This window comes from Oncorhynchus nerka, linkage group LG27 (assembly GCF_034236695.1).
Source record: "Oncorhynchus nerka isolate Pitt River linkage group LG27, Oner_Uvic_2.0, whole genome shotgun sequence".
In the NCBI taxonomy this organism is placed as follows: domain Eukaryota; kingdom Metazoa; phylum Chordata; class Actinopteri; order Salmoniformes; family Salmonidae; genus Oncorhynchus; species Oncorhynchus nerka.
The window spans coordinates 65985436-66011101 of record NC_088422.1 but is presented as its reverse complement, the minus strand read 5'-3'; the positions used below and the strand labels follow the sequence as shown (position 1 = coordinate 66011101).

Genomic DNA, 25666 nt, shown 5'->3' with positions numbered 1-25666 from the left:
ATTCTGTTCACAGTCAGTCAGCTGGCACTCTAGTCTGTACACCAGAGACGTCACTGTTAACACTGCGGCTGAACCTCTCACATTGGACAACCTTGTTCCCCATTATGTTCCCATAAGACATGACATCAAAAGTAAAGTGCTACACCGTACCTCATTTATAACTGCATTACTGTTCAAAGCTATGTGTGTGTGTGTGTGTGTGTGTGTGTGTGTGTGTGTGTGTCCTAAATCATTTGGCTTTGGAGTCGAGATGATTTCTGACTAAGTATTATTGCAGATGAATTGGATTGGGAATCAAACGGGTTGGGATACAAAGTGTTTAAAACCAGCTTTCATCTTCCTGCTACATCCCACTTTATTGACAGCTGTCCATAGAGGCTTTTTGCCTTTAACGTTTATTTATTTGTATCCTCACTCAGAGGGAGATCAGATTTTAAAAAAGATTCAATAAATAAAATGATCATCCAAAATCCATCACAAAAGACACCGAGAGGAGTTGCGTGGCTATGGCCCCACTGCATCGGATTGGTCCTGTCAGGGCTGGAGTCAGGACCTCTACTCACCTGTGTGTCTGCGTTGAGCACTTTGATCCTCAGGGTGGAGATGAAGAGGTCCACCTCTGTCAGTGTCTGTGCGTCTCCCTCTGGACTCTGGACGGAGACAAAAGAGAGACAGGTGTGTCAGAGTCCCCCCTGAGGCAGGAGAGAGCGGCCCGGGTGCCCGTTCTCTAAGCACCCTGGCCGGGGGCTGAGGAGAGCTCACCAAGGGCCCACGGTTAACAGGCTGCCCTCTTTAAACTCCTGTTGAGAGCCGTTTTAAAGCTATTTCATAAATCATGTAATGGTGTTATAGGTTGGGCCCCCAGCGGACTCCTGGCACGCTTACAGTAGGTGTTCAGTCAGTGCTGGACTATGGCTACACCCATAGAGAACAGCCATAAAATGTACATTCATATTCCATCTCGTAATCGTAATTATAACACATTGAGATCTACTGAAGGATTGGGTAGTAGCATTGCCATAGGATGTTGTTGTTGTTTATTGAGTGGTGGTCATGCTCACATTGTTCCACACAAAATGGGTCTCTGAAGGCTACTATATCTATACAATGGGGACTAATAATATAATAATATTAATTTTCATGATAAATGGTCATGTGACTGCGCATGCAGGACTGCATGGAATACATGTGGAATTAAAAACAGCCATCTCTGTGACAGACAGGGTCATTATCCACATCAGAGCAGAGTGGAAGGGATTTGAGGTAGCAGCAGCGAGGGCTGGTCAATATAGTCACAGAGTGACCCGGTTGGCTCTGGGGCTTTACATCAATAGGTCCGACATGATGTTGGTGTGTTGAGAGTCGGCACAGATGAGAGTAGGCGCAACAAGGCAGCTAAGTCATTACAAGCTAGCGAATGTGTGTGAATACCAGTCCTGGGCATGGGGTTTGCATTCACGCTAATCACCACGCACTGCGTGTTAATTAAATCATGTTTGATTTAGGTTAATTAACTAAGTACTGATGTGTGTATAATGAGCAGCAGAATATACACGTTTTTTTAAATATGCAATATATAATGAAGCAATTTGTCTGATGATATGTCTAATAGTATTAATTAGAATTTGTAGTAATTCTGTGTAGGCTAGAATATTTCTTTGCATCATCAATATCATCAATGGATTTCACGTTGGCTGGCTCTGATTTTCAGAGCACAAGCTGCAGGGATGTTCCCAGAGTTCACACAGTCCAGCCTCTCAGTGATGCATGCAGGGTAATCAGATGGAGTGGGATTATGGAGATTCTCATCATAACTCTAGTCACCTCCTCACACTCCACGGCTCAGAGCGTGTCAGGGTGAGACAGACAGAGCCAGAGACAGACAGACAGACAGACAGACAGACAGACAGACGGAACACACAGACGGAACACACAGACGGAACACACAGATGGAACACACAGATGGAACAGGGAGCCGGAGGGTGAGGGTGGAGTCAAGGTGGTCCCTCTCTCTGTTCTTATCAGATCAGATTGTTTTTACACACCGCCTTTTTCTTGATTTTGGCAGCCTTCTGAACCCTCTGGGTGGAGACGTTGGGACAGAACAGGGTCGTCAGACACGGGGCGGGAGGAGCGGCAAAAACAGAGGGCAGGAAGTAAAGAAAGTAAAAGAAAGTAAGAGACAATAACTCAACCAAACAGCAGGTGTGTCATTGCTCTGAAAAGGGATAGGAGCGATGGCACAGCTGTGTTCTGCAGAAACAAATTAAAACGGCAATTAAAAGGATCATGATTGCTATTTTCCTTTTGAATACAGCAAATCATAAAGACATGCAAAAATGAGTTGATACCATACCTTAATATCAAAGTAAAAAGGGAACTTGAGTGTAGCATATGCAAATACTCTGTCAAAGGGTTTCAGGTTCAAATGTGAAGTCAAGGCAAGACATCCTCAGCATACCTTTCCTGTCCACAACACATTCTTTCAGAAAATGGTGAGGAATTACAGCAGAGCCCAGCATCCTGAGATGACTTGACATGTAATTTAAGGCAACACAATGACTTAGTCCTGTACTGACGTCAGTCACCATCCCCCTAGAGAAATGGGATGTCAAAACTGACAGTTGGTGACGGAGTGGTTTTCAAATGGTCTAAAAACAACATATTGAGAAACCTACTGTAGGGTGGCTGACCAGAAAACACTGACAAACACCAATTCCGCTATTTCAATTGATTCAGATTCAGTTAAAGATTCAGATTCAGTTCATTCAGATTCTGTTCATTCAGTTAAGATTCAGATTCAGATAATCACACACCTCCTGTGCAACTGACTAGGTATCCCCCTTTCCCAACACAGAACCCCACAAAAAGACCTTAACCATGTATGTCAACTGCACAGGACCAGAAGGAGGGTGTGGTGAAGTCCAGACACATGTTTGTGAGCCCTGAGCTGAAACTGGTTCATCTGTTCCAGTCCCATCCATCATCAGTCAGATTGACTCTGTTACTATGGCTGCCTCACCATTTGCTGAGACACAGAGCAGAGGGCATAATCACGCCTCTGTCGGGTCGAGGAAGTTGGATGTTTGCATGCTGCAACTAGTCCGTTTATTTCTGTTTGTATGAACAGTTGAACCCTGACCTGTTCACCGGACGTGCTACCTGTCCCAGACCTGCTGTTTTCAACTTTCTAGAGACAGCAGGAGTGGTAGAGATACTCTTAATGATCGGCTATGAAAAGCCAACTGACATTTACTGACTTGCTGCACCCTCGACAACCACTGTGATTATTATTATTTGACCATGCTGGTAATTTATGAACATTTGAACATCTTGGCCATGTTCTGTTATAATCTCCACCCGGCACAGCCAGAAGAGGACTGGCCACCCCTCATAGCCTGGTTCCTCTCTAAGTTCCTTCCTAGGTTCCTGCCTTTCTAGGGAGTTTTTCCTAGCCATTGTGCTTCTACACCTGCATTGCTTGCTGTTTGGGGTTTTAGGCTGGGTTTCTGTACAGCACTTTGAGATATCAGCTGATGTAAGAAGGGCTATATAAATACATTTGATTTGATTTGGAAGCAGAGCAGAGAACGGCCTTCGGGAGGTGATGATCCTGGGTTGTTTGTAACACATTTACTCCTCCACCTTCTAATGCAAAGCAGACATCTGAGTCCTCCAGCTACATCTACCGCATCAAATCAAGGCAGGCAGAAAAAGGAGTGGGCGATGAAGCTGCATAAATATTACATCAAAATGATGGGAGCATGCCAAAAAATATCTGTATAAATAAAACATACGAAAACATTTTTGTGTGTGTGTGTGTGTATTTGTGTCTGGCTTACTTTGTTCTCTGTAGCTTCGGACTAAATATTGTGGACAGCAGTGTAATTAATCTGTGTGTGGGTTGTTGTTGGTGTGGCTAAGATCTGAGCACTATAAAATGGTACCGAGGGACCCTGCCCAGTCCCAGTGCTCAGGGGTTGGTGTGTGAAGAAACGGTAGCTACCAACACATAAAAGAGTCCAATCCCCTGCGTCCAGAGTGACATATGGCCAATTCATATGTGGAGAGACACATCATCTGTAGTTCCTCCTCAGATGAGGGCAGAGAACAAGTGGCATGCTTCCCGATGGCCTCCTCCACAGCTGAACAGCCAACAAAGATAATGAAGAAGAAAAAAAAGATTGGATTTCTTTTCACTGGGATGGATGGAGCCAGATCCCAGCAGCAGTGGAAGGGAGGCAGGGGCCTTCAAGACTCAAATGTCCCTACAAAAGCTGCCAGATGGAAGGGACAGGAGGACAGGAGATTGTGCCACTGTGTCACTGAGCTGTGGGCCAATCTGACCCACTGAGCTAACATATACTCCCATCTCTGCTCTGCAGTGACTGGCAGGCCTTGCCACAGGTGGATGTTCCTAAAAGTAGATCCCAGCCAAGTGCCAGTGGACCACTGTGAGTTAGGTTATAGAATATTCATTATACAGCCCAGCACATGTTTTCATGAGAGGGAGAGGAAATGTATTGTGCCTGGACAGTTATTTGAACATTTGGTGTATCATCTTGGGTTGTATTTTCTTTGATCCAATAGGTATAGCTCCTAAAGTCATGTATAGTCTCAACAATGGTCTCAATAATACATTGTCGGCACACATGAACTCCTTCAAAAACATACACATTTCATTGCATAGGAATGAATACTGTGAAAATACTATATTTGTGATCATACTGTTATCAGACTGAGGGAAAACGGCCCGTGCATAAATGGGTTTTTAAAAGCTAGACTGCCAAAAGCAATCATAACTCCAGAGCTAGTTGAGAACCAACCAGTAGTGAAGTGATTGGAATGCACAGTGGCGGAGTCTGCTTTGAATATGGCTATCCTCTCTGGCTGCTGCCCATCAGTATTCATAGCAGACGATAAATGTAGAAAAGGGAACAGAAATGGAAAGGGAAACATAACCTCTGTGAGCCAGCAATCCATTACCAACACCATGTGACACATGCTTTACCCCAATCTGACCCAACTGGAGCACTAATGGACTGCTAATTCTGGCAAAATATCAAACTGCTCTGACTGGGGAGATAAACAGCGTTGACGTCTATGTGGATTTAATAGGCCAATCTGGACCTCACTTGAATTAAACAGACCAGCACCTTGCACTCACATTTGAAGTCCATTTATAAAACTGTATTTCTGTCTGCCAGATTGCAGACTATCTACAGCAAGAGGTTCCACTTAGAGTACTAATTAAAAAGGTTTCCAGAGGTTATGTCAATACTCTGTACCAGCTTTGAAGTCTCCATCCGGTTTTATATATGCCTGAAACATGAACATAAAGTTTATTCAAGATATACTAGAATCATATTGATGAATATCTTAAAGGTTGTTTCCTCTATAGGGGCATCATTCAATCCTGACAGTATAAAAATCAAACAGTGGGTTGTAAGCAGAGCTAAAAGGACTGTAAACTAACCCACTGGGGAGGAACATGATTACACAGTACCAGTGTGTCCTACAGTACAGTAGCAATAATCCTACTAGATTGGACACAGTCTCCTGGGGTGTAAACAAACACATCAGACACCCTTCACTCGGAATCTTCCAAAACGGTTCCTAGAGTCACAGTGAAAATATACCAGATCAAAACAACATCCATATGAAAAGGAAGGAAGGGAAGCTGTTTGCAGGATTTGAAACGGGTGGTGCAGTGTGTGTGTGTGTGTGCGTGTGTCTATGTGTGCGTGCGTGCGTGCATGCGTGTGTGTGTGTGATGGAAGGCCTGTCTGCTGTCTGTCCGTACCTTGACCCGGCTGACAGCCTCCTGGGCCTGCATCATGCGGATGTTCTTGGACGGGTTCCTCTCAGAGAGCAGCTGGGTGGAACCCAGGTAGTTAGCAGCAAAGATGATGCCATCAATAAGATCTTCTGGCTCACAGGGCCCCGGAACTGACAGAGAGGGAGAATGGATGGACAGAGAAACGAAGGAGCAGGAGAAGATAAACACTATTAGATCATATTTATTTTGCAAAACAAAGAAATCTCTGTGTTTTTCTAGTTAAGCTCTGAGTTGAAAGGTCATATACGTACACTACCGTTCAAAAGTTTAGGGTCACGTAGAAATGTCCTTGTTTTTGAAAGAAAAGCACATTTTTTTGTCCATTATTAAAATAACATCAAATTGATCAGAAATACGGTGTAGACATTGTTAATGCTGTAAATGACTATTATAGCTGAAAACGGCAGATTTTTTATGGGATATGCGTACAGAGGCCCATTATCAGCAACCATCACTCCTGTGTTCCAATGGCACGTTGTGTTAGCTAATCTAAGTTTATCATTTTAAAAGGCTAATTGATCCCCCTTTTGCAATTATGTTAGCACAGCTGAAAACTGTTGTTCTGATTAACGAAGCAATAAAACTGGCCTTCTTTAGACTAGTTGAGTATCTGGAGCATCAGCATTTGTGGGTTTGATTACAGGCTCAAAATGGCTGGAAACAAAGACCTTTCTTCTGAAACTCGCTAGTCTATTCCTGTTCTGAACAATTAAAGCTATTCCATGCAAGAAATTGCCAAGAAACTGAAGATCTCGTACAACGCTGTGTACTACTCCCTTCACAGAACAGCGCAAACTGGCTCTAACCAGAATAGAAAGAGGAGTGGGAGGCCCCGGTGCACAACTGAGCAAGAGGACAAGTACATTGGAAACAGAAGCCTCACAAGTCCTCAACTGGCAGCTTCATTAAATAGTCCCCGCAAAACACCAGTCTCAATGTCAACAGTGAAGAGGCGACTCCGGGATGCTGGCAGAGTTGCAAAGAAAAAGCCATATCTCAGACTGGACAATAAAAAGAAAAGATTAAGATGGGCAAAAGAACACAGACACTGGACAGAGGAACTCTGCCTAGAAGGCCAGCATCCCAGAGTCGCCTTTTCACTGTTGACGTTGAGACTGGTGTTTTGCGGATACTATTTAATGAAGCTGCCAGTTGAGGACTTGTGAGGCGCCTTGCTCAGTTGTGCATCAGGACCCATTTATTGCTTCTTTAAATCAGCACAGCATTTTCAGCTATGCTAACATAATTGCAAAAGGGTTTTCTAATGATTAATTAACCTTTTAAATTGATAAACTTGGATTAGCTAACACAACGTGCCATTGGAACACAGGAGTGATGGTTGCAGATAATGGGCCTCTGTACTCCTGTGTAGATATTCCATTAAAAATCAGCTGTTTCCAGCTACAATAGTCATTTACAACATTAACAATGTCTACACTGTATTTCAAATCAATTTCATGTTATTTTAATGGAGCAAAAAAATGTGCTTTACTTTCAAAAACAAGGACATTTCTAAGTGACCCCAAACTTTTGAACAGTAGTGTATGAGTAGTGGCAGCCTTCTGTGTCTCCTGACCCCTCCTGTCTCAGCCTCCAGTATTTATGCTGCAGTAGTTTATGTGTCGGGGGGCTAGGGTCAGTTTGTTATATCTGGAGTACTTCTCCTGTCCTATTCGGTGTCCTGTGTGAATCTAAGTGTGCGTTCTCTAATTCTCTCCTTCTCTCTTTCTTTCTCTCTCTCGGAGGACCTGAGCCCTAGGACCATGCCCCAGGACTACCTAACATGATGACTCCTTGCTGTCCCCAGTCCACCTGGCCGTGCTGCTGCTCCAGTTTCAACTGTTCTGCCTTATTATTATTCGACCATGCTGGTCATTTATGAACATTTGAACATCTTGGCCATGTTCTGTTATAATCTCCACCCGGCACAGCCAGAAGAGGACTGGCCACCCCACATATGCTCTCTCTAATTCTCTCTTTCTTTCTCTCTCTCGGAGGACCTGAGCCCTAGGACCATGCCCCAGGACTACCTGACATGATGACTCCTTGCTGTCCCCAGTCCACCTGACCGTGCTTGCTGCTCCAGTTTCAACTGTTCTGCCTTATTATTATTCGACCATGCTGGTCATTTATGAACATTTGAACATCTTGGCCATGTTCTGTTATAATCTCCACCCGACACAGCCAGAAGAGGACTGGCCACCCCTCATAGCCAGGTTCCTCTCTAGGTTTCTTCCTAGGTTTTGGCCTTTCTAGGGAGTTTTTCCTAGCCACCATGCTTCTACACCTGCATTGCTTGCTGTTTGGGGTTTTAGGCTGGGTTTCTGTACAGCACTTTGAGATATCAGCTGATGTATGAAGGGCTATATAAATACATTTGATTTGATTTTGATTTGATTTGATTCTGTGCGTACAATTTGAATAAATAAAACACTGCAATTCTGTAGCTGTTGGGTATTATGAAGAGAAACAATCACGGCGGAGGCTTGAGCAGTAAAATGGCCACGGGTGGGCTGGGAGCTGAGAGAGGCACCAGGGGATTCATGTGCCTGTGTGATACGTAGATGTCGACTCTGTGACAACCACTGAGGGATACAATGCACTGTCATGATACCAGAGAAAGTGAAAGAAAGAAACAGCTCAGCCTCCAGGAAGATGAAGCCCTGCCGTTCGCTGCCCAGTGGTGAGAGGGGCTTGGCGAAGAACGCCTTGAAAACTTCTCGAACCAAACATACACAGAGGCCTGGGACTGGCCTGCTTAGACACAGCCCTCCCACATTGACGACAAACTCACTGACACGTCTGACATGATGGCTCTCAGGTAACTTGTCCAAATAAAGATAGTGAAAAATTACTATGATCATTCGTATTTACTTTCTTTCTGTTTGTCTTAATTTTCAAATGCAGACTTGTTGATCACTCACTCACTCACTCACTCACTCACTCACTCACTCACTCACTCACTCACTCACTCACTCACTCACTCACTCACTCACTCACTCACTCACTCACTCACTCCATGATCTGTCATTTTGCAACTAGATTTTGAGTGGTTATTAAGGAGCTTGAATTTAAAGGACAAATCTACTATCCTTGGAATGAGCAGATTCCTGCACCCAAAGTGATATAAGCCTCTTACAGGGAATATCTGTTTTTGATGTTGTGAATTTGATTCATTTTTGTCTTGATTTCATCCTCAAAATAAACAGACGTAGAGGTACCTTACCATCAACAAAGCTGGGGAAAGATGCAGCCTTCTTAGTTTCCTGAAAAACATAAAATCTTGATTGAACTCTCTGAATTAGTCAAGCAGAATGAAATATGCATTCTCATTTCATGAAACTGAAAGGAAAACCGCCTCTCTGCAAAGCCTTCGGCTTCCACAACAAACAACAGACCAACAAACTCCAAAAGCGTCATTCTGTCAAAGACGACAAAACATTTTTGAACATCAGTTCAAAGTAACCTATGAAATTGATACAAACCCTATTCATCAACAGATGAGGAAGAAAATGGAAGAAGCGATGCAAAAACTGAATACATAGAAGTGTGCTACACTCCTAGAAAACAATGTGCTATCTAGAACCTGAAAGGGTTCTTCAGCTATCCCCATAGGAGAACCCTTTGAAGAACCCTTTTTGGGTCCAGGTAGAACACTTTTGGGTTCCATGTAGAACCCTTTCCATAGAGAGTTCTATATGGAACTAAAAATGGTCCTACCTGGAACCAAAATTGGTTCAACCAGGAACGAAAAAGGGTTCTCCTATGGGGACAGCCAAACAACCCTGTTGGAATCCGTTTTTTCTAAGAGTGTATAGTACAGATCAAAAGGAAGCACAACTTTATGGCATCGACCTGATTGTAAACTGTGGTCCATGTTAACATGTCGGGTCATGACATGCCTAACTCTTTAGATGTAAAACACTGCTGTATATCAATACTTCTACAGAAAAAGCACTCTGAGTAATGACCATCACTTAAAAGACATGCCACTCAAATGGAGGGTCCAGGCTGATATATGTGTGGCCGTTCATTACAGTCTGTGAGGAAGGCCCAGGAGCATTATCAAACCACTTAATAACTTAAAGGGCAACAACTTCCTAGTATATATATATATATATATATATATATATATAGGTACACGTATGCTATAGTGGCCTCCCACAAATATACACCAGCTGTTGCTTTGCCAATACTCAAATCCTACCGTATCATACTAGATTAGAAATTGACCGATTAATCGGAATGGCCGATTAATTGGTCATAATAATCGGAGGGATCCTTGGGGGATCAGCTTGGGGGATCCTACTTGCAACTTACAGTTAACTAGTCCAACGCAATAACGACCTGCCTTTCTCGCGTTGCACTGTTACGCGAATGTAGTAAGCCAAGGTAAGTTGCTAGCTAGCATTAAACTTATCTTATAAAAAACAATCAATCATAATCACTAGTTAATTACACATGGTTGATGATATTACTAGATATTATCTAGCCTGTCCTGCGTTGCATATAATCTGACTGAGCATACAAGTATCTAAGTATCTGACTGAGCGGTGGTAGGCAGAAGCAGGCGCGTAAACATTGATTCAAACAGCACTTTCATGCGTTTTGCCAGCAGCTCTTCGTTGTGCGTCAAGCATTGTGCTGTTTATGACTTCAAGCCTATCAACTCCCGAGATGAGGCTGGTGTAACCGAAGTGAAATGGCTAGCTAGTTAGCGCGCGCTAATAGCGTTTCAAACGTCAAAACGTCACTCTTGCTGAGCCTTCTAGTAGTTGTTCCCCTTGCTCTGCATGGGTAATGCTGCTTCGATGGTGGCTGTTGTCGTTGTGTTGCTGGTTCGAGCCCAGGGAGGAGCGAGGAGAGGGACGGAAGGTATACTGTTACACTGGCAATACTAAAGTGCCTATAAGAACATCCAATAGTCAAAGGTTAATGAAATACAAATGGTATAGAGGGAAATAATCCTATAATTCCTATAATAACTACAACCTAAAGCTTCTTACCTGGGAATATTGAAGACTCATGTTAAAAGGAACCACCAGCTTTCATATGTTCTGAGCAAGGAACTGAAACGTTAGCTTTCTTACATAGCACCTATTGCACTTTTACTTTCTTCTCCAACACTTTGTTTTTGCATTATTTAAACCAAATTGAACATGTTCCATTATTTACTTGAGGCTAAATTGATTTTATTTATGTATTATATTAAGTTAAAATAAGTGTTCATTCAGTATTGTTGTAATTGTCACTATTACAAATACATTTTTTTAATTTAAATTGGCCGATTAATCGGTATCTGCTTTTTTTGGTCCTCCAATAATCGGTATCGGCAGTGAAAAATCATAATCGGTCGACCTCTATACTAGATGACCTTTAAAGTGAAGATGTGCCTTGCTCTGCAGTTTGGCTGTGCTCTCCAGGCTTAGTGGTGGTGTGTGAATGACAGCCTGGCCAGACAAAACCATGTTAGGGTGATAAGACTGGGTTGGGCAGAGGAGAGGGTTCCTATGGAGGTTGCGCAGAGCAGAAAGGGCTTTGTCACAGAGCGTCATTTGAACAGTCAGGTCAAGGTTGAGTGATTTTCCCTGATGTGAACACACAGCTTGCTGCTCCCAACCAGTGACTTGACTACAGAGTCAAAAAAAGGGCACAGCCAATTCCCTTCCTTTCAGAGCAATGGAAGTGAGGGATGAGGTTAGCAGCCTTGTATAGAATGTCCCTGAGAGAAATGTCCACAATAATAACAGTGGTGATTTCCTTAAGAAAACTGGACAACCACACTGTGTTACCTGGAGACAGGGACTTAAGTCATTCATAAACACAGTTAATTGATTCTCATAAATCCTCTGGCACTGGCCTTTTAATGATCTCAAAGCCTAAGACCAAGAGGCATGGAGAGGCAGCCTTTAGTTATTATGCTCCCAGCCTCTGGAATAGCCTGCCAGAGAACCTGAGGGGGGGCGAAACTGTGGACATATTCTAAAGAGATTTTAAAACACATTTTTAGCTTTTCTTTTCCTTAGGGTGCTTTTTAGTTGTTCAGTTTGTATAATTTAAAAAATATATATCTTATGTTTGTTGTGTAGTAAATATGTGACTCACCACCTGTATACAGTCTTACGTAGCAACATTTGAAATTGTGTTTTTTACTTTGGATAAAAGTAGAGACTCAGAGCTACAAAATGGTATATCATACACTGCATTTGAGGAACAATGGGGAAGTAACTCTGCTGTGAAAGTTGATAAACTTGTAAACTCACTTTTGAGAAAATGGCCTTTGAACATTTTGGTATCTAGTGAAGAGCTCTTCTTTGTCTACACCCATTCAACATCGTTCACACCCTCTTAAGCTTTAGCCCCACCCATCTCGTTTCCCCCTCGGAGCATTCAGAGCGCACACTTGACGCTCTGGCCAATGATTAGTTTACCTCTGGATAACAGGAAAACAGCCTAACCAGCCCCGCTGGTAACAATTTCGTTCCGCTCTTTTGCCAACGTTTACTGACACCGGCCATATTCAACGGGTGTTGTACACTTTAGCTTAAGACATGTAGCTAGCTAGCTAGGAAAACAATTAACCTAGCTATTAACCTAGTAAAAACAACGTGTAAGATCACACATATCACATAACGTTAGCTAACGAGCCAGCCAGCTAACGTTAGCTAGTTAAACAACAATGAACATAGTGCCAAATCATGTCGTTACTACCCTGCATGAATCTGCTGGGAGCTAACCAACCAGGTTCAATGTTAGCTAGCTAACCTCTGAGATACAGCTTTTTATTTTCATTGTTATTATAATTTTTTTGTCTGAATTCTATAAATAAAGATTGATTTGATGATAAATGATCTGTATGATAATAATCTGAAGAAAACCCCTTCACACCGGCTCTGAAGGACAAGCACAGGACAGTAATAATACTGTTATGTATTCCACATTATATCATCTGTCGCAATAAGTTTGGACTGCAGACAGAGACAGTTTACCTCCGGGACATTGTTGTTCTCCAGCAGCACGTTGAGGTCAGAACGCTGCTGTTTCCTGGGATGCTCTGCACCGTTGGTCATCTGTGGAGGTCAAACCAGGGGTTAAACAGGGACCAGCGGGTAACAGAGAGTTAATAATAAATTTCCAAGCAGACAGTAGAAATTAAGGGAAAAAAAGGACCGGTTCCTTAGGGAGCTACAGCCAACAAACATTAGTAGTAAAGTCCGATACATTTCTCTATGGGTCAAAGAAAAGAGAGTAGTTGTAATGGGGGGTAAAAAATTACTAGACATGAATTGAGATCAGTAACACGTGTTTGTGTGAATTACACACACACACAATAACATGTTGACTTGAGTACCGCTATTGCCATGACAGTTCACATTTACTTAGCAAAGCATGACAAAGATGATGAAATTGCTCTCATTTCATATTTACATAACTCAACAATCCTTCTTTTTACAGTGACAGCACCGCACAAAGTCCTGATTAGTATTCAACATCTACACAACAGCTTGAGCACACAGTAATTCGTTAAGAATCATATCCATTTGTTTGACAGGATAAAACAAATCCCTGCCCTGAGGAAGGAGGAAGTATCCAGCCTGAATCTGATGTTTTCAAACACTTCAGTGAGCCTTTAATCCCAGTACCTGAACGCTGAAAGGATTTAGCAAAACATTTACAACTGCTGAGTAAAATCACAAACAGTCACCGAATTTAACCTGGGCAGTAGATTTTTTATTTGTTGTCGTCAGTGACTGTTCCTGCACAATATGTGCTTGCTTACAATATAATCCAGTTCTGTGGCCTGTCCCATTTCTCTCCAACAACACAGTAAAGAGAACACACACAACCACAAGCATACACACATTACACACATGCACACCACGATGGAGCAGGTAGGTATCAGCATGCTGCCATCCCATACTCAGGCTCTCCCCACACCTCACCATCTGGCAGGGCTGGGGGAGAGAATGGTAGAACACAGATGAGCTTGGTGGAGGACAGGAAGAGGCGTGTGTGTGGTGTGTGTGTGTGTGTGTGTGTGTGTGTGTGTGTGTGTGTGTGTGTGTGTGTGTGTGTGTGTGTGTGTGTGTGTGTGTGTGTGTGTGGCTGGATCTGAATGACGGCAGTGGGCATGGGAGATGGGAGAGGGGAGCTCAAGGTGTCTGGCTGTGGCTGGGGGAAGGGAACAACCTCACTAGCTGCACTATAGCTCAAATGCAATAACCTGCCTGTCAACCACCTCACACATAATAAATATCCCCCTGTCACAAATCTTGTTTTAATCAACTTCTTATGGCTGGGGGGCAGTACTGAGTAGTTTGGATGAATAAGTTGCCCAAAGTAAACGGCCTGCTCCTCAGTCTCAGTTGCTAATATATGCATATTATTATTAGTATTGGATAGAAAACACTCTAACGTTTCTAAAAACTGTTTGAATGATGACTGTGAGTATATCCAAACCCATATGGCAGGCAAAATCCTGAGGAGAAATCAAAACAGGAAGTGAGAAATCTGAGCTTTGTATGTATTCACCAGAGTCCCCAATGAAATCCCCTTGAGATATTAATGATGATGCACTGCCTAGGGGTTCCACTAGATGTCAACCATCCATAGAAATTTGAATGAGACTTCTACGGTGTTGTGGGAGTGAATGAGAGCAGAATCTATCAGATGTCTGGCAGTCAGCCATTTTCTGATCACGCTTATTCCTCATGGTATCCACTTGCGTTCCATTGCTCATCAAGACACAAAGGAATACTCCGGTTGGAACTTTATTGAAGCTATATGTTAACATCCTAATGATTAAATCTGTACATAGTTTGAAATGTTTCTTCGACCTGTAATATAACTTTTTGAAGTTTTTGTCCAACGTAACGCTGACCAGAATGAGCGTTTGGATATGTATACCAAACGCGCTAACAAAAGAAGGTATTTGGACATAAATAACGGACATTATCGAACAAAACAAACATTTATTGTGGACCTGGGATTCCTGGAGTGCTTTCTGATGTAGATCATCAAAGGTAAGGGAATATTTATCATGTAATTTCTTGTTTATGTTGACGCCATCATTGAGGCTATTGTGACGTTTACTTCTGAGCGCAGTCTCAGATTATTGCATGGGTTTCTTTTTCCGTAAAGTTTTTTTGAAATCTGACACAGCGGTTGCATTAAGGAGAGGTATATCTATAATTCCATGTGTATAACTTGTATTATCATCTACATTTATGATGAGTATTTCTGTTGAATGATGTGGCTATGCAAAATCCCTCAATGTTTTTGGAACTAGTGAATGTAACGCACCAATGTAAACTCATATTTTGATAAATATGAACTTTATCAAACAAAACATACATGTATTGTGTAACATGAAGTCCTATGAGTGTCATCTGATGAAGATGATCAAATGTTAGTGATTCATTTTATCTCTATTTGTGCTTTTTGTGACTATGGCTGGAAAATCTTTTGCTGGAAAAATGGCTGTGTTTTTCTGTGGCTATGTGGTGACCTAACAATCGTTTGTGGTGCTTTTGCTGTAAAGCATATTTGAAATCAGACACTGTGGTGGGATTAACAACAAGATTAGCTTTAAAATGGTATGAGATACATGTATGTTTGAGGAATTTTAATTATGAGATTTTTGATGTTTTGAAATTGGCGCCCTGCACTTTCACTGGCTGTTGTCATATCACTCCCATTTACAAGATTGCAGCCATAAGAAGTTAATCAGTTCTAATGGCATAGCTCTGCATGAGAATCTGAACATAGCCTGGCAGTACATCTTGTGTCTCCAGCTGTGTTAAACACATGTCGTGACCCCACTCTACGAGGGTGCCTCGGGGGGAGTGGGACACGCATTTCCATTTCACCACACACTGTACAGGTTACACACTTGTGCATGTGTGAAACAGGACAAATATAAGCAGCCCCACGATTTGACCTTTAATGTATAACGTTAGTCTATACAGATGTCCCCCTTACGGCATTGTACCATCCCCCACTTGGGTAAAGTGTAAAAAAGGAGAAGCATGGTTTAAGTGTTGGTTATAGAGCTTCTAAAATGGACACTTTGGTAAATGCCACAAAATCGAGTCATGTTTATCCGGAAGATTAGTGTGAGAGGCATCAGAAACTTTGAATTGAAAAAAATGAAGTGTGAAAATCAGTTTGATCACTCGGTCCTTGATCTAAAATTTGTACGAGAGATTAACGTTGGATTTCTATTCTGACAACCTTCTCAGCACATCACCTAAACTGTACATCTGACTTTTCATTCACATCATTTCAATAGAGGAGATTCAATGAGTGTGTATAGAAAATACCTATCAAAATGGCCTCTCCTTCTCACCTGTTCTTGAGCCCACTGCTGTCGCTCCTCCGGGGTGCGGGAGCGAACCTTGAAGCCCCTCTGGAGCTCAGGGTTGTTGTGCCGTGTGGAGGAGGGGAGGTTGAGGGACTTGGGTCTGCTGTCGTGGCGGTGTGGGGTTGGGGTGTAGGGGGCAGGCTCAGGCTTGGCGTGGGCCTCAGGAGGGTGGTAATCACATGGTACACTGTCTTGCACCAGCTCGTCAGGGCTCTGGTCAGTGCCACCACTGCTCAGACTACCCATGCTCATACTCATCTTGATCTCTGCCACTATCTGGTCAATGTCCTCCTCCGCCTCCTCCCCAGTCTCCCCCTCCACTACCACTTTACGGCCACGGTATGGAGACCGTGATTCGTGAACCACGGAGTTCCCATTTTCCTCCTCTGGGCCATAGTAGTCCCCAGTGTAAGCAACCCCAGCTCTCACCTCCTCCTCTTCCTCCTCCTCTGTGGGTGGGGGGGACTCATGCAGGACGGCGGCGGGGTGGGGGTGGTGGTCCAGGACGTCGTAGATCTGTTCATCTGGGTCCTGCTCCACCACCTCACAGCGCACCTCCCCCACCTCCACCCCACCTTCTCCCTCCACCCACTCCTCCACCGCTTCCTGGCACTCGTCTGTGTCGCCCGGGGGCTCAGCCCGGACGTGCTGCACGGTGCTGGCGGTATAGTCAGCCTCGCCCTCGTTGCAGTCTATGCTGCCCTCCAGGTAGCTGTCATCCTCAGGGCAGTAGCGGATGTAGTAGGTGATGCCCTCGTCCTCCTCCGGCAGACCTTCATCATAGTCCTCCTCCTCTGAGGTGTTGTTCACATAGTCAGAGCTGGAGTCTCCATCCAGGCTGTCGGCGTGGTCGTGACGGTGGCCGTGGCAGCCTGCATGGTCGTGGTCATTGATGTGACTGTGGACGTGGTCGTGGCAGTCTACATCGCCATGACTGTGATCGTGACAGTCTGCATGCTCGCGGTCGTGGCCATGGCACTCTGCATGGTCGTCGCTGTGACTGTGGTCATCATGGCCGAGGCAGTCTGGGTGATCGTGGTCATGGCTGTGTTCATGCTCGTGTTGCGGCTCCGGTGTAGTAGGTGTGTCTGGCCGGCTGTCTGTCAGCTCTGGCTCCAGGCCCTGCTGGCGGCAGTAGTGGACCTCCTCCTCCTCCTCCTCCCCCGGCCCCTCCGCCTGCTCCTGGTCGTGCTGCTCTGGGGGGTAGGCGGCGGGGCAGGGAGGCCGGACGGGGGGCTCCACCATGCTGCAGCTGGAGCCGCTGGTCCCTGGCCTCTTCCTATGAGCCATCGCTGGCGCTGGCTGCTTACAGGCCATGCATCTCAAATGGTCCTCAGTCCTACAGAACGCAGAAAGAGAGAACCACACCATTAGAGCTACACTGCTACAGTGCAATCATCACAAACAACAGCTCAATTAAATACAGTGCAGGAAGGCTACAAAGATGAAAAGTTTTGTAAGTGTTATGCCCCCCAGTGAGTGAGCTTAATAGACACAGTGAGAGAGTTAACCACTCTGTTGTCCGACTGTGAAAACCTGTTAGGACCAATTACAGATGCACTATGACTGACAGGAAGGAAGGAAAGGCACGGTGGGTTGTTTAGTTTTTCATCATCACATTCAAAACAAAAAGACGTAGTGAGGGAACCAATAAAGGTTTTTGAACAACTGCTCTACCCAAAATTACAACCAACTAATTTCAGTATTACCACAAAAATGGAATAGGCAAGTGGAAGGGGGAGAAAGTAAAATACTTGTCTGTCGGCATTGCATTAAAGACCATACTTGGTTAAAAGAAAATTGTTATGAATAAAAAAAGTATACCAGGTTCATTTAAGGACCAGAAATTGACAGCTGTGCCATATAGATCGCAAAGTAGTTGGGAAGAGATTTTTGATGTTCCGATTCCATAGCACATGGATCTTGAACTGATACACAAAACAACGCAGGATTCAACACGTAGATTTTTTTCAATTTAAATGATTATACAAAATTCATGCAATCAATAGAATGTTATATAAATGGAGGATACAACCATCCCAGCTCTGCAGATTTTGCTGCAAAGAGACAGAATCATTAGATCATTTGTTTTGGTACTGTCCATATGTAGCTTGTTTTTGGTCACAGGTTCAGGACTGCAGATAGCACTGCTGAGTGATCTGAAATGTCATAGTCAATCAACAGTATAATACTCTTAGCAAAAATGTTTATCTTTAATTTACAATCTTTAGACATTTTGAGAATAGAAAGTGTAAAAGCTTTTGTGAAACACCACAGCACAGTTGAAAAATATATGGCAAATAGAAATCACAACTGGATGGTGTTCAGAGATAGATGGGAGGGTAGCTGAAGGATGAGACTAAAAACAAACAAAAGATAACTGTTGTAAAAATATACTATGTCGGTAAAATGTATATAGTATTTATAAGCTGGAAGTAGAAACCTAAGAGTTGCTGTCCATTAGTTTACTCAGATTAGGGGAGGGGTGGTAGCCTTAGGGGAAAATAATAAAGTAAAATATTATATTTAAAAATGTATATATATATATAGTATATGGGGGATTGGAAAGGATGCAGACAATTACATTGATGGAAGGCCCAATCTATCTACAATAGTAAAGCTGATCTACCCCTTACATGAAAAAAAGTATAATAAAATGAATAAAAGGCTTTTAACCACATACACACCCCAGCATCTTACAACTAGCATGGTAGAAGCACTGATCTCAGTGTGGAAACCGTTCCAAACCATCATGTGCACCTCACTGTGGTAAAGATCAGGAGAACTAGTCTGACAAAACAAAGAGTCTGTGCTCTGTGCATACCTCTAAGTTAGGTCTAACTCATCCTAACATAGCATCAATGCCTTTACAAATGGTTGATGCACATTGATTCCCCTGCTGAACACAAAAGCCTCTCTCTCTTTCTTCGAACCTGCGACTGGACACAGGATCTCTTCACCACTGAAAGACCTGATCAATTACTGCTATTGGAGGCAGACAGGTTCTCGAGTAGCTTACCCACACCCACATTTAAGTGCTTACTTAGCACTACTGCATTAGCCTTGGCACAATACAGAACTCTGCTCAATACAGCGCTTTGCATTGAGTTGTGTTTGGCCTGCGGACAAACGTCTGAGGCAAGAGAATGAAACAAAGAGGGAGCCTGCCTTTACCTTAAGCTAATTGGACTTTGACAGTCATACAATCGATACTCAAATTGGAGGTCATCTCTACACAGAGGCCGGTGAATATTCACTCCTAGATCGGGAGAGATTGGTGAAATGTTCAGTCTCACAGAGTATCTGCACTGGTATTGATCTGCACACAGCAGGGTGGAGAAAGGCTCGCCTGGGAGATTTGGATCATTCTCCTAATTCCGATTGCTCAAATCATTGCTAGGGTGCGGCCACGAGGAGAGCTGGGAGAGATTACGTTGGGGTATTTCTGGTGCTTCTGCACGCAGGGCCCTAAACAACTTCAACAATCTCATTAAAAAGCTATCAAATAGGGAAGGGACGGTATAAGTCACGTGAGAAGCCATTAATAGAGGACGCACACACACACACACACACACACACACACACACACACACACACACACACACACACACACACAAGGCTGTGAAGACGAGTGCCGGCACAAAAATATTAGATGAGTATTAAAATACTGCGATTTAAAGAGAGAGTGACCTGGTGTCCCACTTTCTCTCCTCCTCTCCTCTATGTTCTTTCCACCGGTCTCATCTCCACCAGTTGCCACTAACAACTGGCTGCTCTCTGCGGGGCTTTTGTTGTGCCTTCCCCCTCTTCTCTCTCTCCCTCTGCCCATATTGACGTTTTGCCATCACAGGTGATTGCAACGGTTAATTATCCCCACTCCAGCATCCACAGGGAGGCAGAGGCCTCCTCCCCACCTCCCTGTCCGTCAGGAGGCTGTGTCTGGGCGTGGACGAGGTGTAGCTCCAAAAGCACACATTCACAGTCACAACCCACATTATGGCCATCCATTCAGGTGACTGACTCAGAGTAATACTGCTGATGCTGTTGCTAGACAAAGAAGCTGCTCACTGGAAAGTCTATGGGGAGAGCAAGTTCAAACACATGTACAGAACACATGATTCCCCATTCAACCCAGCTTTCTATCGTTATAGTTGGTACAATAGGAAATGTGATAGTTGAAACATGCGGTAGATAACTGACTGGCAGAAACTCAAAGAGCAACAATAATAAGACATGGAACTATATGTCCTACCTCTGTCTCTGGTCTTGAGCAGTAGTAGTGTTGAAGAGGGCCAGGCGTGTAGTGATACAGGCGTATTGCCCTGCCTCTTACCCCATCCCCCACCAGCTGCTCTCCTCTACGCTCCTCCCTGTTCTCTGCTCCCCCTATTATTTCCAGCATCCTCTAGCAGCCAGCCCAGCCCCGCCTTGCCACTCCCAATGGGCAATTATTAGTGGCTAAGAGTAACTGCCTCCTATGGGTACCAATGACCTTTCACCATCTCTTTGTTTGGTTCTGAATAAATCCACCACATGACCCCTGGATACTGACTGAGTGTTTCCACCAAGAGTGTGTATGTTTTACCTCTCCTTCAATGTATTCTGTCTGCCTGGATCGATGTTGTATGTGCAGAGTGTCTGTGTGTCTACCAATAGAATTTCTGAGGTGTGAATCATTCAATCCTCCCAGTCCCCAAATAGCTTTCCCAAATTCTGCTTTGTTTGGGCTGGGCCGTATGAATTACAGACTTGACAGCTTTTATTGAATTTGAATACATTACCATGTGAATGACGACCTATCACAACAAATACATAAGGAATCTGTCCTACCTGTTCAGGGCAATTTGTATTCTGTCTCCTGGTATACCCCTAATTCAAAATGAAATATAACGCAGAATGATCTACATACCGTTCAACCTTTTCCCCATAGACTACTCCTCTCACAAAGATGTCCTCCCCTGAACGACACATCACCATGTCAATGTGAATCCAGACACCAGCCAGTGCCACATGCCTATTGTGTCCAAGTCCCAAGTCTCCCTCATCTGATTACAGGAAAACATGTGACAGGCCTGACGACTAAACCCTGGTACAAATCACAGTTGGTCCTTCTTGAACAAGCAGCCTTAATTAGAATAGTGACAATGAGCGTCACAGTGAGGAAATGACTGGAAAGCGCACAGAAACAGCACGACAGTAAAATATACGTTTTTTTCCCATGTGCTTCCTATAATTAGGGCATTCTAATATGCATGCATGTCAAGAGAGGAATATCAAAGCGGTTTCTCTATGGCTGTTCCCTCGTGATATAGGAGCTTATGCAGTATCTTTGTGTAACACACCTACTGTCCATGCCCATGCTTTTCTTAATATGACTTACTGTATTCTACCTGTGGAGGAGGTTAATCTGCTTCTTTCACAGCAGCCCAACCATTCTAACACTTAACTTGACAACAAGGAAACAATCATGTTTATCTTCTACTGGATATATTTAAATGAGCCTATAGCTTGCTGGAAGTACAGCACGGACAGAATTCAAGCAAGACTGGTGTTAACAGAAACAGTGGCATTGGCAGCGCCTATATCGTATTGCACGCAACAACAGTGAAATGGATCCCAACTAATTGGCCCTAATCACACTAGTAATTGCACTTCAGCGCTTATTTGATTAGATATGTAAAACACCTCCTTTGTAAACCCCAATAGGATGGCTTAATCACTTCCTTTCCAAACAAGCTGCAGTGTGTTTTCGCTGTCCTTTCAGCTTCCTTCGCTGTCGTTGCAGCTCTCTGTCCTTTCAACTGGCACTGCATCTGGCTCACATTGCAATAGAGAAACCTATCAGAATATTGATCAACACCCACTGTAGAAACCTCCACTCCACACATGACAGGATCATGTTCAAAGATCAGTCTCACACACCACTGTTCTGTATAGGGTAAAGTATGACCAACAGACACCCAAAAGAAATGGAAGTGTCTATAGACGGGTTAGCTAACAAGTCACGAAAACAATGCGCCTCCTTCAATGGGGCAGAAGGCAGTATGTTGTTATGGTTCTGGATGGCCAGATAGCTTGCAACAATGACAAGAAGCTGCCATGTGGGGAATCGTAAGTGGCTCGTTTCAGCTAGTTTTATCTTGTTCTTGATACCCATCCGTCATGTTTTGAGGTGTTTTTACTAATGTCACGTCTATGCTAATATGACAAAAAAAATATCGCTAGCTAACCAACAACTGTTAGAAAGAATTTGAGAGACAACAAGTGCTCATTGTGCAAATGTACTTGTGTTTTCAATAAATATTGGAGACAAAATATAGTTTACATGGTGTCAATAATCTATGCCAACCCCGTCTGCTTTGCCCCAAAGTTACACACAACACCGCTCTCTCCTACAGCACAAAGAACCAGAGGTGTTAAAAGGTTTTATATTAGTTGTATTACTGGGGAGGTTCAAAGCGGTTCAAGAAGAAGGTGTTTTGCACCTACAAAAGGATGATACATACTGAATGATATGAACAGAATAACAGATAAATCAATCGTAAAATGGATCAACAAAATCGGGGAATTGCTCCTGAGAGTCTTAAATAAGTAGGTGCATCATTACTCCTACCACTGTAATGATTCCTACTGTTAGGAGATGTCTCCTTCAATATTTACAGTATTATGAAAAACAGAACGTTTGGTGTGCCTTGTTAAAAGCTGCCCTGTTCCTAGGCACATGCAGACATTTCTTTAGATCCCCAACACAGGGCCTCCTGCACATCACATCAGACTGCAGTGCTATGATGCATGATTTCAATTTAACAGGCAGAGACGTAATACAATTTGCTGAGGATTTACTGCACCTCCATGCCTGTGTCCATAGGACCACTTTAAGCCGTACACTCCACAGAGCTGGGCTTTACAGAAGAGTTGCCAGAAAAAAAGCCATTGCTTAAAGAAGAAAATAAGCAAACACGTTTGGTGTTCACCAGAAGGCATGTGGGAGACTCCCCAAACATATGGAAGAAGGTACTCTGGTCAGATGAGACTACAATTGAGCTTTTTGGCCATCAAGGAAAATGCTATGTCTGGCACAAACCCAACACCTCTCATCACCCCGAGAATACCATCCCCACAATGAAGCATGGTGGTGGCCGCATCATGCTGTGGGGATGTTTTGCCATCGGCAGGGACTGGGAAACTGGTCAGAATTGAAGGAATGATGGTGCTAAATATAGGGAGATTATTGAGGGGAAACCTGTTTCAGTCTTCCAGAGATTTGAGACCCGGAGACGGAGGCTCACCTTCCAGCAGGACAATGACCCTAAGCATACTGCTAAAGCAACACTTGAGTGGTTTAAGGGGAAACATTTAAATGTCTTGGAATGGCCTAGTCAAAGCCCAGACCTCAATCCAATTGAGAATCTGTGGTATGACAAAGATTGCTGTACACAAGCGGAACCCATGCAACTTGAAGGAGCTGGAGCAATTTTTCCTTGAAGAATGTGCAAAAATCCCAGTGGCTAGATGTGCCAAGCTTATAGAGACATACCCCAAGAGATTTGCAGCTGTAATTGCTGCGAAAGGTGGTACAAACCCACAAAAAAATACATTTTAATTCCAGGTTGTAAGGCAACAAAATAGGAAAAATGCCTATACTTTCGCAAGCCACTATATACAGTACCAGTCTACTGGTGGCAACTTTGAAGAATCTAAAATATATTTTGATTTGTTTAACACTATTTTGGTTACTACATGATTCCATATGTGTAGTTGTGATGTCTACACTATTCTTATTTTTTATTTTACCTTTATTTAACTAGGCAAGTCAGTTAAGAAGAAATTCTTATTTACAATGACGGCCTAGGAACAGTGGGTTAACTGCATTGTTCAGGGGCAGAGCAACAGATTTCTCCCTTGTCAGGTCAGGGATTCGAACTAGCAACCTTCCAGGTCTCAAATCTCTAGGCTATCTGCCACCCCAGTGTACATTGTAGAAAACAGTACAAATAAAGAAAAACCCTTGAATGAGTAGGTGTGTCCAACATTTGACTGGTACTGTACAGTGAGGCAAAAAAGTATTTAGTCAGCCACCAATTGTGCAAGTTCTCCCACTTAAAAAGATGAGAGGCCTGTAATTTTCATCATAGGTACACTTCAGCTATGACAGACAAAATGTGAAACAAAATCCAGATAATCACATTGTAGGATTTTTTATGAATTTATTTGCAAATTATGGTATTTGGTCAATAACAAAAGTTTATCTCAATACTTTGTTATATACCCTTTGTTGGCAATGACAGAGGTCAAACGTTTTCTGTAAGTCTTCACAAGGTTTTCACACACTGTTGCTGGTATTTTGGCCCATTCCTCCATGCAGATCTCCTCTAGAGCAGTGATGTTTTGGGGCTGTTGCTGGGCAACACGGACTTTCAACTCCCTTCAAAGATTTTCTATGGGGTTGAGATCTGGAGACTGGCTAGGCCACTCCAGGACCTTGAAATGCTTCTTACGAAGCCACTCCTTCATTGCCCGGGTGGTGTGTTTGGGATCATTGTCATGCTGAAAGACCCAGCCACGTTTAATCTTCAATGCCCTTGCTGATGGAAGGAGGTTTTCACTCAAAATCTCACAATACATGGCCCCATTCATTCTTTCCTTTACACGGATCAGTCGTCCTGGTCCCTTTGCAGAAAAACAGCCCCAAAGCATGACGTTTCCACCCCCATGCTTCACAGTAGGTATGGTGTTCTTTGGATGCAACTCAGCATTCTTTGTCCTCCAAACACGACGAGTTGAGTTTTTACCAAAAAGTTATATTTTGGTTTCATCTGACCATATGACATTCTCCCAATCTTCTTCTGGATCATCCAAATGCTCTCTAGCAAACTTCAGACGGGCCTGGACATGTACTGGCTTAAACAGGGGGACACGTCTGGGACTGCAGGATTTGAGTCCCTGGCGGCGTAGTGTGTTACTGATGGTAGGCGTTACTTTGGTCCCAGCTCTCTGCAGGTCATTCACTAGGTCCTCCCGTGTGGTTCTGGGATTTTTGCTCACCGTTCTTGTGATCATTTTGACCCCACGGGGTGAGATCTTGCGTGGAGTCCCAGATCGAGGGAGATTATCAGTGGTCTTGTATGTCTTCCATTTCCTAATAATTGCTCCCACAGTTGATTTCTTCAAACCAAGCTGATTACCTATTGCAGATTCAGTCTTCCCAGCCTGGTGAAGGTCTACAATTTTGTTTCTGGTGTCCTTTGACAGCTCTTTGGTCTTGGCCATAGTAGAGTTTGGAGTGTGACTGTTTGAGGTTGTGGACAGCAGGTCTGTGAAAGCCAGAAATCTGGCTTGTTTGTAGGTGACCAAATACTTATTTTCCACCATAATTGGCAAATAAATTCATAAAAATTCATTCAAATGTGATTTTCTGATTTTGTCTGTCATAGTTGAAGTGTACCTATGATGAAAATTACAGG

The 25666-nt window shown here is 43.4% G+C and overlaps 1 protein-coding gene across 1 annotated transcript in view; it reads right to left on the bottom strand.

The window, feature by feature from the left end:
• apba2b (amyloid beta (A4) precursor protein-binding, family A, member 2b) overlaps window positions 1-25666 on the bottom strand; it is a 70605-nt gene that overhangs the window by 7747 nt on the left and 37192 nt on the right. The window contains exons 3-7 of the mRNA XM_029639025.2: window positions 16188-17541; window positions 12829-12909; window positions 9066-9105; window positions 5804-5949; window positions 564-650 (exon numbers count right to left, since the gene is read on the bottom strand). Of these exons, the coding sequence (XP_029494885.2) occupies window positions 564-650; window positions 5804-5949; window positions 9066-9105; window positions 12829-12909; window positions 16188-17519 (1686 nt within the window). The 5' untranslated portion in view covers window positions 17520-17541. The remainder of the gene's footprint in view (window positions 1-563; window positions 651-5803; window positions 5950-9065; window positions 9106-12828; window positions 12910-16187; window positions 17542-25666) is intronic.